Below are 13,360 nucleotides of genomic sequence, written 5' to 3'. Positions count from 1 at the left end.
ATGGTATGTTATTACATCGGCTGTCATATTTCACACAGATGGATCTTCCTGATGAAGAACCAGATCGACTAAGCAACCGACTGTTGCAGTATGACCCCAGCCAAGATCAATGGACAGAGCGGGCGCCCATGAAGTTCTCTAAGTACCGATTCAGTACAGCCGTAGTCAACAGTGAGATTTATGTTTTGGGTAAGAAGCAGCAGATTGCTAAAAGAGTATAACTACTTTTATTTTCCTGAGCAGTTCACCTCAGTAAAAATGACATATTCTTCCTTCCTCTTGCATCCCAGTTCAGATGTATCTATAACTAGCCAAAAATGTTCTTTTGTTTCTTGTTTTTCTAGTAAAGTCCACTGACTTATTGAAAGCAAAATTATTTGTATGGAATTTTCAGGTCCCTTGGAATGCAAGAACAGTAGTGATACATCTTTATATATACTATCAACTAAAATATTTTGAAATGGGAATAAGCCTTTGGCCACCTTTAGTTGATGCAATGTGGGTCTTAGCAACCTTGATTGTCTCTGCTTATAGAAGATTCAGCCACTATAGGTAAGACACCAGTTATGCCAACCCCCTTCATTTTGCCTCACCTACCAAATTCCTGTAGAGGTATTATCAAATAATTCTCATCTGAATGCATTTTTTTTTCTTATGTCCTAAATATGTGTGGTCTTGTCCTAACCAGTAGGGAATGGTGTAAGACTGGTTCATACCCACTAAAGTGGGTAGAAAATCTAGAACATCTCCTAAGTTTCCCCTCTCCTTCTTCACTTCTTGTTTTTTCCTCTTTTATTATGTCCTTGGCTCTTCTAAGCAGATTCCATCACTTCCTGTCCCTCTCCCACTGTCCTGCTCCTGTGTAGGAAAGGGTGAGACTGGGACAAGGAAGCGGACTTGGCAGGTAAACTGATAAGTATGCCAGTATTGTTTATGTCATCTCATCCACATTGATGACTAACTGGAAAAAACACAGGGAAGGTGATGGGTACCAAAGAGATGGCAAAGAAAAAACGCGAGATATGGGCTCAGAGCAAACCAAGCATTTGAATAGCTTTTTTTTTTTTTTTTTTTTGCTAAAAGGAAGCCATTATCTCTTGGCTGCCTGCACAGCATGAAGCAAAATAATTAATGCACTCAAATATTAATAGTTTTATAATTTTAAGAACATTATGCAACATAATTTACAACTACCTCAGTTATGAGACTCGTAATTATAATCAAGTTTTTCCTCTGGAAATATATCTGTTACTTGGTAATAACCATATGCTGTGTCATAGGCCCAGAAGAGACCATATCTAAACTAGAATAGATTGCCTAGGACAGATATATAACTCCGGGGAGGGAAGGGCCGATCTCCTAATTATATTAAAGTTGGAGGCAGTCAAAAGAGGGATAAAAGTGATGTATCAATTGAACAAAAATGAGATTTCCCCTAATGTGGAGCCACGGCTAGGCTAGATGTGGGATAAAAATGTAAATTTTTGTTTGTTTTTTGGGTAAGTTAGATGGGGAAAAGGAACCTTAGAGACAAATTTTGGAGCTTATGCTTCTTGGCACGAACAAATGTCCACAGCTGAATGAAAGGAGGTAGATGTTAAAGGACCCGTAAGATTTGGGTAGGTGAGGAGAGAAAAGAGCCCACCCGGGAAGAGAGATCATGTGGAGGGGCAGGAAAGAAAACGAGTAGGGAGAAAGCATAAGCAGAGGTTTGGAGGTGAGAATGAAGGTAGTAAGAATAGAGAATGGAAGGAGAGTGAGTAAATGAGCCTACCAGGAGCAGGGAACTGTGGGAGATAGAGAGTTTACAGGTAAGTTGGGAGCCAGTTACAAAGGCCTATAGTAGAGAATTGAGAATAGTAATAAGTAGTGAGAAACCATGCAGAAGCAACATGATTAAAGAATGTTTGGGGAATGTCAGTGAGGCAAGGATTAAAGAACAGATCAATGGTGAGAAGAAACTAGATATGGAAAAGACCAGTCAGGAAGGCTTTTGTAGTAACTTAGAATCTAGTTTCTGAATATTCAGAACTGAGAACCGGTCTCATAATCACTCAAATGAATGTCGCCCACTTGTAAGATTCAAACCAAAAAAGTCAACGTTCCCAACATTCGCTACTTAATACCCAAATATACTTACCAGCTTTGAAACGGAATGAAGTTCAGCTGTTTAAGGACTTTTGTGGTAGCCTTAGTTCAAATATCATTGTTTATAGTATGTGTAACTGGAATTTGGGCAAATACCATATAGAACCCTAAAACCTTATCAGTGTCAATGGTTCACACAGGAGCCTTACAGTCATTTGTTACTTGTTTTAGCGAAAGCCCTGTCTGCTTTTGGGAATCTATATGTGCACCACTGTGATGGGGGTCACTGCCAGTTACTATAACAATAACCCCTCCCCCTGATACCTGTAATAGACTTAATTTCTTACTATGTCCTAGTTAGTCTAGAGGCTACTCCAAAATAACAACCTCTGAAATCTCCTTTACCATAGAAGCAGTGTGGTAAAGTGGGGAAGGTACCAGCTTTGGAATTGAGTAGATTTGGATTGAGATTCTGACTCTACCATTTATTACTTACATGTCCTTGGCCTAGTAAATACATATATATTTTTTTGCTAACATTAAAATTGGAATGGCTACCTCTTATTAGAGTCAAGATTAAATAAAACAAGGTATGTAAAATCCCTACAATGTAAGTGTTCAGACATTATTATAACTACTGTATTTTTTAGCTCCTTTCTGTTACAGACACTTTGCTGAATTCTTTGCATAAAGAAATTCACTTAATGCTTATAAAAAACTGATACAGTATTAACTCTCCTGTATGGAACACTAGATATCTAGACTGATTCTTCCAGTGGAAATACCAAAAAAATGTTGAGAAAACATGTTTTAAATTTTCTGAGAAGCCTCTACACTTTGTGTGGCAGTAAGAATTTAGCAGGCCAACAGCAAAGTGAGAGCAGGAGGCTTCCGGCTATTGAAGAAGTGAATGAGTTGACATCCTCTCCTCAATAAGCAATTATAAAACCAGAGTTTTCTAAACAACCCTATCAGGTCTCTAGAAACCAACCAAAGATAACAAATTGAGAAGAGCTTCGCTTCTCAAAACTGCTGAACTTGACGTGAGTCTTCAGGCAATCCTTGGCATTCTTTCCTGAGCTGCCCCAATTTCCCGCCCCACTTGATTCAGCCCGATGCTTCTACCAAACTGGGCTACCTATGAAAACTAGCATCTCTGTTTGACAGGGGGGGCTGACATGTTTGGGAGTGAAGGGTGGGAAACCCACACTCACAGTGACAAATGGGAAAAGGCTGCATCTCTCCTAAGCTGAGCTTTTAGTCCTGGTCAGGATAGCAGCAGACAAGAGAATTAGCCAAAAATTTAATAGGGATCTTCCAGGGAAATCCTGGAAATGAGAGTCATGGAGGGGCCTGATAAATGCTCCACACATCCCTAGAGACTAGGAAAGCTATACAGACATGCAGCCCAGAAGAGGATACAAGTTCTTCACACATTCCCGGACGACTGGGAGGCTGAGCACATGTACAGAGATCTGAGAAAGCCAAGCAGAAGGTTAAAGTCATGGTAGACTCGAAAACTACCTGAGCTTTGAATGTGCTCCCAACCTACACATAGACCCACCCAGTGAGGCTGGAAGCCTTACTAGTGTTTGACTACAACAGTTAGTCATTGAGGAGACCTAAGCCATGAAGATATAAGAGTAACCCCTATGCTGAAGAGAGAGAGAGAGAGAATTTTAAAAAATGAAGCAGAGACAGAAACAAACCACAGGGGAGGCGTATTCAATCTGAGCAAATTACTTAAAAACAAACAACAGCAACAACAACAACAACAACAAAAATACCCTAGGGGTGGAAATAAAATTAAAAATTGCTACAATATATTATTTTAAATGTCTAGTTACCAGCAAAGATTTACAGCACAAAGAAAAATAAACAGGGAAGTGTAACCCATGCTGGGCAGGGGCACGGGAGCATTCAATAAAATCTGTCTCTGGGTGGCTCCTGATGTTGGATTTAGCAGGCATAGGCTTCAAAATAGCTTTTTAAAAAGTGTTTTTTAGGGGCGCCTAGGTGGCTCAGTCGGTTGAGTGTCCGACTTCGGCTCAGGTCATGATCTCACAGTCTGTGGGTTCGAGCCCCGCATCGGGCTCTGTGCTGACAGCTCAGAGCCTGGAGCCTGTTTCCAATCCTGTGTCTCCCTCCCTCTCTGCCCCTCCCCAGTCTCACTTTGTCTCACTCTGTCTCTCAAAAATAAGTAAATACAAAAAAAAATTTTTAAAAACAAAAAAAAAATAAAAAGTGTTTTTTAGAGAGCAGAAGTGGGGGAGTGGGACAGAGGGAGACAGAGAATCTCAAGCAGGCTCCACTGTCAATACAGAGCCTGACATTGGGCTCAATCCCATGACCCTGGGATCATGACCTGAGCCAAAATCAAGGGTAGGATGCTCAACCAACTGAGCCACCCAGGTTCCCCGAAAGTAGCTATTAAATATATGTTCAAAGAATGAACAAAAATAATTTTTAATGATTTTTCTTCTACCCAAGAGGTTCATCAAACTCCACGTAAGATCAATTCACAGAGATCCTCACCTAAACGCATCATAGACACATCACTGAAAAAAATCATAGACAAAAAATTATTACAAGCAAGGAAAAAATGACACAATATACGACAATAATATGCTCAATAGGTGACTTATCAGAAGCAGGGGAGGCAGCTCTTCAGTAAATGGTGTTGGGAAAACTGGACAATGACATGCAGAAGAATGAGATTGGACCACTTTCTTACACATACACAAAACTAAATTCAAAATGGATGAAAGACCTAAATGTGAGAGAGGAAATCATCAAAATCCTAGAGAGTAACACAGGCAGCAACCGCTTTGTCTCTGCCAGAACAATTTCTTACTAGACATAAGGGAAGGGAAACAAAAGCAAAAATCAACTATTGGGACTTCATCAAGACAAAAAGCTTCTGCACAGCAAAAGAAACAATCAACAAAACTAAAAGGCAGCCTACAAAATGGGAGAAGATATTTGCAAATGACATACCTGATAAAGGATTAGTATCCAAAATCTATAAAGAACTTATCAAACTCAACACCCAAAAAAACCAAATAATCCACTTAAGAAATGGGCAGAAGACATGAATAGACACTTATCCAAAGAAGACATCCAGATGGCTAACAGACACATGAAAAGATGCTCACTTATCATCAAGGAAATACGAATCAAAACCACAATGAGATACCACCTCACACCTGTCAGAATGGCTAAAAGTAACAACAAAAGAAGCAACAGGTGTTGGCGAGGATGCAAAGAAAGGGGAACCCTCTTGAACAGTTGGTGGGAAAGCAAACTGGTGCAGCCACTCTGGAAAACAATATGGAGGTTCCTCAAAATAGAACGACCCTACAGTCCAGCAATTGCGCCACTAGGTATTTACCCAAAGGATACAAAATACAGATTCAAAGTGGTACATGCTCCCCTGATGTTTATAGCAGCATTACCAACAATAACCAAACTATGGAGAGAGCCCAAATGTCCATCAACTGATAAATGGATAAAGAAGATGTGGTGTGTGTGTGTGTAATGGAATATTATATATAATGTGATATGTATATAATGGAGTATTACTCAGCCATCAAAAAGAATGAAATATTGTCATTTGCAATGACATGGATGGAGCTAGAGAGTATTATTGCTGAGGGAAATAGAGAAAGACAAATACCAAACGATTTCACTCATATGTGGGATTTAAGAAACAAAACAGATGAACATATGGGGTGAGGGAGAGAGGGAAACAAACCATAAGAGACTCTTAATGATAGAGAACAAACTGAGGGTTGACGGAGGGAGGTGGGTGGGCAATGGACTAGACGGATGATGGGCATTAAGGAGGGCACTTGCTGGAATGAGCACTGGGTGTTGCATGTAAGTGATGAACCACTGAATTCTACTCCTGAAATCAATATTGCACTGTATGTTAACTGACTAGAATTTAAATAAAAATTTGAAGAAAAGCAAAAAGAAACAGTGGAGGCGAGAAGGCACTGGAATAATATATTCAAAGTGCTACAAGGAAAAATACTCAACCAAGAATGCTTCTGGGCCTATCTTCTATGTCCAGCAAAACTATTGTTTTAAATGAAAATGTACCAAAGACACTCTCAGATAAATACAGAGATAATTTGAGGCTAGCAGACTTACAAGAAATACTAAAGGAATACCAAAGAAATACTAAAATAATTCAGATTAAAAAGAAATATACCAGAGTAACTCTAATCCACAGGAATAAATGAAAAGCACTGGAAGTGATTAAAATGTAGGTAAACATAAAAGACTTGATACATATTTCTCTTTTTTCATCTCAATTTTTTCCATGAAATAAGAGCAAATAAAGCAATAATTATGGAACTATACTGTTATATTTATTACATATGTAGATTTGGTACATATAACAATATTAGAATTAGAGGGAGAGGAAATAGAGATATATTGGAACAAAGTTGCTGTATTTAAGGCAGTATTAACCTGAAGTAGATTGTGATAAAGTAACACACATATTGGAATTTCTAGAGCAACTAAGAAACGATTCAAATAGTTTAAAAATCAAAAGAATTAAAATGGTACACTTAGAAAATGATAAACACAAAAGAAGACAGTGAAGGAGGAACAAAGGAACAAAAAAGATATGAGACCGAAAACAAATAGCAAGATGGCAGCTGTAAATCCAACTATATAAAAAAATTACATTAAATGGGAATAGACCAAACACGTCTATCAAAAGGCAGAGATTTCAGACTGAATCAAGTATGGTATCTATAAAAGATACTTTATATTCAAATACATAATAAGTTGAAAGTTTTACTATTATAGAAAAATACATACCATGCAAACTAACTTTAAGAGAATTGAAGGCAATATATCATTATCATACAAAATTGACTGTCAGAAAAGAACTACAAAGAGAAATTTTGTAATAAAATGGTCAATACAATAGGAATATATATCAACTATAGATGTACCACACCCAAAAACAGAGCCTTAAAGTATATGAGGCAAAAACTAACATGAGAAATAGAAAATCACCATTGGAGATTTATATCCCATCAATAATTGAAGAACCAGACAGAAAATCAGCAAAATTTTAAAGACTTTAACAGCACTATCAACCAACTTAACTTCCCTGACATTTACAGTACTTGCATATAACAATAGCAAAATACACATTCTTTTTAAGTGTACATGGAACATTCTGCAGGTTTAATCATATGCCAGGTCATAAAAACAAGTCTCAACAGATTTTTTTTTTTAATTGAAATTATTCAAAGTACATTTTCTGACCATAACATAATTAAATTATAAATCAAAGACAGAAAAAGGAAATCCTCAAATATATGGAAATTAAACAGCATACTTCTAAATAACCTTTAGGTAAAAAAAAAAATCACAGAAAATAAAATATTTTGAATTGAATGAAATCAATATCCCTCATGACTATAGATTCAAAAATCTTTGAGAAACAATTAGAAAATTTAATCTAACAACATAAAAAAATGATTATATGCCATAAAAAATCCTTAAGAAACAATGAGCAGACTGAATCCAGCAGCATAAAAAATGATTATAAATCCCATAGCCAAATGGGATTTATCCCAGGAATACAGGAATGCAAGTTTAGTTCAATATCCAAAATTCAGTGTAATACCCCATATTAATAAAGGATACAATCACCTCAATAGATGTAGAAAAAGCATTTGACAAAATTCAACCCCCATTCTTGATAAAATTCTCAACAAATTAGGAATAGAAGAGAATTCCTCAGCTTGCTAAAAGGTGTCTATGAAAATCCTACAGCTTAGGTGATCTTTCTACTTAAAAACAGGGAAAGATGTCTGTTCTTGCTCCTCCTATTTGACATTGAGCCAGAGGTTCCAACGCATACAATAAGGCAAGAAAAAGAAGTTAAGGGTATACAGATTAGGAAGGAAGAATTAAAAAAGCCTTATTCACAGATTATATATTATTGTGTGTAGAAAATCCTAAAGGGGGGGGGGAGGGAAGAAAATCCTAAAGAAGCTACCAAAAAAAACCAAAATGTAAAAAGAAAGAAAGAAAAGAAAGACTACTAGAGCTAATAATTTTAGCCAAGGCTGCAGGGTAAAGAGGTCACAAGATATGAAATCAGTATACAAAAACTAATTGTATTTCTATGTGCTAGCAATGAACATTCCAAAAATGAAATTGAGGCAATAATTCCATTTCCAATAGTATGAAAAATAAAAAGATATGTATGAATAAATTTAACCCCCAAATTGTGAGAGTCCTATGCAGAAAACTATAAAGCACTCCTGAGAGTTAAAGATCTAAATAAGTAGAGATATATTCTTGATTATGTATCCGAAGACTCCATATTGTTAAGATAGCAATTTTCCCTAAGTTGAGCTGTATATTCAGTACAATCCCTGTGATATCCTAGCATTGTTTTTCATTTTTTTGTCTTAAATCTTTTTTAATTTTAATTTTAATTTTTATTCCAGTATAGTTAATATACGGTGTTATATTAGTTTCAAATGTACAATGTAAATTTCCCCAATTCTATATATTACTTGGTGCTCATCAAGATGAGTGTACTCTTAATCCCCTTCACCTATTTCACCCCTGCCCCCACCCACTTCCTCTCTGGTAACCATCTGTTTGTTCTCTATTAATAAGAGTCTGTTTTGGGGTTTGTCTCTCTTTTTTTTTTCTGTGTTCATTTGTTTTGTTTCTTAAATTCCACAAATGAATGAAATTATATGGTATTTGTCTTTCTCTGACTGACTTATTTTGTTTAACATTTACTCTCTAGGTCCATTATGTTGTTACAGCTGGCAAGATTTCCCTTTTTATGGCTGAATAATTGTCCATTGCATGTGTTTACCACATCTTCTTTATCCATTCATGTATCAATGGACACTAGGGCTGCTTCCATAATTTGGCTATTGTAAATAACAAGGATTGTTTTTAAAAATTGACAAGCTAATTCTAAAATTATGTGAAAATATAAGTGGTGTAGAATAGCCAAAAGAATTCTAAAAAAAGAAGAAAGCTTGAGAACTTAACTCACTTCAAAAGCCTACTACAGAGCTATAATAATTAAGATATAGTGGTATTGGCCCAAGGACAGGCAGCTAAATCAATAGAACAGAAATGAGAGTCTAGTAATAAATTTTTATATTTATAGTCAGTTGATCCTTGACAAAAGTGTCAAGACAAATCAGTGAGGAATGATGAACTTTTCAACGAGGATGCCAAGACAGTTAGATCTATATGCAACCTAATGAGCTTAGCCCATTACCTTACACCATAGCAAATTTTTAAAAAAGGAGGGGGTGGGGAATAAACCACAAACAACTCAATATGGATTCCAGACTTAAGAAAACAGGTGAAAATGTGATGACTTTGGATTAGGCAAAAATATGAAACTAAAAGCATGATCCATAAGAGGAAAAGGGTTGAATTGGACTTCATCAAAATTTTAAAAATTTTGCTCTTCAAGAGGCAACATTAAGAAAAAGGAAAAGACAAGCCAGAGACTGGGAGAAAACATTTGCAAATCATGCATCTGACACAGATTTGCATTCAAAATACAAGTAGCTTGTAAATAATTTTTGCAACTCAATTATAAGAAAATAATCCTGTTTAAGATCAGCAAAAGAATTAGGGGCACCTGGGTGGTTCAGTAAGTTAAGTGTCTAACTCTTGATCTCAGCTCAGGTCTTGATTTCAGGGTTGTGAGTTCAAGCCCTGCATTGGGCTCCACACTGGGCGTGAAGCCTACTTAAAAAAAAAAGGGGGGGGGCAAAAGATTTGAATAGACATTTTACATAAGAAGATATATGCCTATCTGGGAAGTACAAGAAAAGATGGTGATTTCTCACCAAACACCATGGGAGCAAGAAGGCAGTGGAAAAACATTTTTAAAGTGTTAAAAGAACTGTCAACATAGAATTCTATATCTCATGAAAATATCTTTCAGAAGTGGAAATGAAATACTTTCAAGGAAAGCTGAAATTTATGGGAGTAGATTTACTCTAAAAGAATTGCTAAAGGAAGTTTTTCAGAGGGAAATGATGACAGAAGGAAACTGGAAACATCAAGAATGAAATAAGACCAATAGAAATGGTAAATATCTGGGTAAATATAATAGAAAATTCTTCTCCTTTTGAGTTCTTTAGAATATCTTTAGTGATTGAAAGTAAAAAACTACATTTTCTGATTGAGTTTTCAATGCATTTAAATATAATACATGAGATATATTTATATAGTATAAAGAGGGAAGGGTAACAGGACTTATAAGGTGGTAAATCTTCTACATTCTAATTACAATGACACAATATTAATTCTATGTAGACTATGAAATGTTAAGTAATTTTTAAATATCCAAACCAATCACTGTAAGAACTATAGTCAGAGATATAGTCAAATCACAATAATATATTAAGATGGAAAACGAAAAACTGTTCAAGTAATCCAAGAGTAGACAAGGAAAAAAAGAGGAGCAACAAAGAGCAGAAGGAATAAACAGAAAACAAGCAATAAAATAGTAGACCTTATTCCAGCCATAAAAATACTCAGTAAAATGCAAATGGTCTAGTGACACCAATCAGATGACATAAATTGTCAGGATGGATTAAAAATAGAATGATCTAACAATATGCTGTCTACAAGAAATCCACTACAACCATAATGATGTAGATAATTTAAGAGTAAAAGGATGAAAAATATATATGATGCAAACACTAATGAAGCAAAGTCTGGAGTGGCTATATTAATGTCAAAGTAGACTTCAGTGCAAAGAAGATTACCAGGGATAAAGAAGAACATCACATAATGATAAAATGATTACCAGAAGATATAACAATAGTAAATATGTATGCACCTAATAATAGAACTTCCAAATACATGAGGGAAAAACTGACAGAACTGAAAGGTGAAATAGGCAAATCTACAATTACAGTTGAAGATTTCAACACTCCTCTCTCAGCTAGAACCAGTAAACAGAAAATCATAAAGAATATAGAAGAACTCAATGCCCCCATCAACCCAACTGGATCTAATTGACATTTATTGACCATTCCATCCAAAAAGAACACATGGAACATTAAGTGCACATGGAATATTCACCAAAATAGAACCTATCTTGAGTCATTAAACCTTAACAAATTTAAAAGAAGTGAAATCCTACAAAGTATTGTCTCTGACCATGGCGAAATTAAACTAGAAGTCAACAACATAAGGATAACAGGAGAGTCTCCAAACACTTGGAAATTGAGCTATACACTTCTAAATAATCTATGATTCAAAGAAGAAGTCTTCAAAGAAATTAGAAAACATGTTGAGCTGAATGGAAATGAAAACACAATATATCAAAAATTATTGGGGCAACTGGGTGGCTCAGTCCGTTGAATGTCTGACTCTTAATTTCAGTTCAGGTCATGATCCCAGGGGTTATGGGATCGAGCCCTGCATTGGGCTCTTTGCTGAGCATGGAATCTGCTTAAGAGTCTCTCTCTCTCTCTTTCTCTCTCTCTCTCTCCACCCCCCCCCCCCGCCCCTCTCCCCTGTCTGTGCTCTCTCTCTCTCTCAAAAATATTTTTTTTAATTAAAATTATGGAGTGCAGCAGAAGTAGTGCTTAAAAGTTAATTTATAGCATTGAGTGCGTAAGTGCTTAAAAAAGAAGAAAAGTCTCAAATCTCTAAGTGCTAGCTTTAGGAAACCAGAAAAAGAAGAGCAACAGAAATCCAAATCAAAAAGGAAGGAAATAAGAGAAGAAAACAATGAAAGAAGAAACTGAAAGCTTAAAAAAAAAAGTAGAGACAATCAATGAAACCAAAGCTGTTTCTTTGAAAAGATCAATAAAATGAATAAACTTCTAGCAAGAGTGACAAATAAAAAGAAAATTAAGGGACAAACTACCAGTATCAGAAATGAGAAAGGGCATATCACTACAGTCTCCACAGACATTAAAAGGATAAGAGAGCAGCGCTACAAACAACTCTAGACACATATACTCAACAACTTAAATAGACAAATTCCTTGAAAACCGCAAACTACATAAAGCCACTCAAGATGAAATCAGTAACCCTAAACAATTAAATGCATTGAATTCTTAGTTTATAACATTCCAAAAAATAAATTTCCAGGCTTACAAGTTTTCACTGGTAAATTTAACTGAACACTTAAGAATGAAATAACACCAATTCTGCAACCTCTTTCAGAACAGATAGGAGGAGGAAACACTCAACAACTCATTTTATGAGGCAGCTTTACCTGATATGAAACAAAAGATTATACAGAAAAAGAAAACTACAGACCAATATTTCTCATGAACATAGACACAAAAATCCTCAAGAAAATATTATCAAGTTAAACCTGGCAATATATAAAAAGAATAACATACCATAACCAAAAATGAGTTTTATCCTGGAAATGCACGGTCAGTTCAGTATTCAGAAATTAATCAATGTAATCTACCATATGAAATCTATAGAAGAAACCACACAATCATGTCAACGGATGCAGAAAAATCATTTGAAAAAAAATATAACAACCATTCATGGTTAGAAACTCTCAGCAGGGGCACCTGGGTGGCTGAGTTGGTGAAGTGTGTGACTTCAGCTCAGGTCATGATCTCGCGGTCTGTGAGTTCGATCCCCACGCTGGGCTCTGTGCTGATGGCTCAGAGCCTGGAGCCTGCTTCGGATTCTGTGTCTCCCTCTCTCTCTGCCCCTACCCTGCTTGCACTCTCTCTCCCTCAAAAATAAGCATTTAAAAAAACAGTTAAAAAATAAAAAAGAAGCTCTCAGCAAACTAGGGAGAGAAGGGGAACTTACTCAGCTTCTCAGAGAAACCTGATAAAGGCAACCTATAAAAAAGTTACAGTTAACATTATTCTAAATGGGAAAATTAAATGCTTTTCCCCTAAGTTCATACATAAGACAAGGATGTCCACTGTCACTGTTCAACATCATACTGAAAGTCTTAATGCAATGAGGAAAGAAAAATAAAAGGCAAAAGAAAAAGAAGAAATAAAATTCCCTGTTTTCAAATAACATCTGCATAAAATCATCTATGTAGAAAATCTCAAGGGATCTATTTTTTAAATTCTTAGAATTAATGTGTTTAGTATCAATCTTATTTCTATACATTAGCAAAGTACAAAACCAAAATTAAAAAGACTATTTACAATTGCTCCAAAGAAAATGAAATATTGATGTATAAATGTAACAAAACATGTACGGGAGCTATATGCTAAAATTACAAAGCAAATGCTGATGA

The 13,360-nt window shown here is 35.8% G+C and overlaps 2 protein-coding genes across 3 annotated transcripts in view; one reads left to right on the top strand and one right to left on the bottom strand.

Annotated features, from left to right (window-relative positions):
* KBTBD12 (kelch repeat and BTB domain containing 12) overlaps window positions 1–13,360 on the top strand; it is a 76,033-nt gene that overhangs the window by 14,507 nt on the left and 48,166 nt on the right. For both annotated transcript variants that reach the window (XM_042912459.1, XM_042912465.1), the window contains one exon: window positions 39–189. In XM_042912459.1, coding sequence (XP_042768393.1) covers window positions 39–189 — 151 coding nt within the window. The remainder of the gene's footprint in view (window positions 1–38; window positions 190–13,360) is intronic.
* The window catches only part of MGLL (monoglyceride lipase), a 245,416-nt gene that overhangs the window by 210,904 nt on the left and 21,152 nt on the right, over window positions 1–13,360 (bottom strand). The window lies entirely within an intron of this gene.

The sequence above is a fragment of the Panthera leo genome, chromosome A2, assembly GCF_018350215.1.
Source record: "Panthera leo isolate Ple1 chromosome A2, P.leo_Ple1_pat1.1, whole genome shotgun sequence".
NCBI classification, from domain to species: Eukaryota; Metazoa; Chordata; class Mammalia; order Carnivora; family Felidae; genus Panthera; species Panthera leo.
Note: the sequence above shows the minus strand (reverse complement) of the source record. Positions and strands in the feature narration are given on the sequence as shown.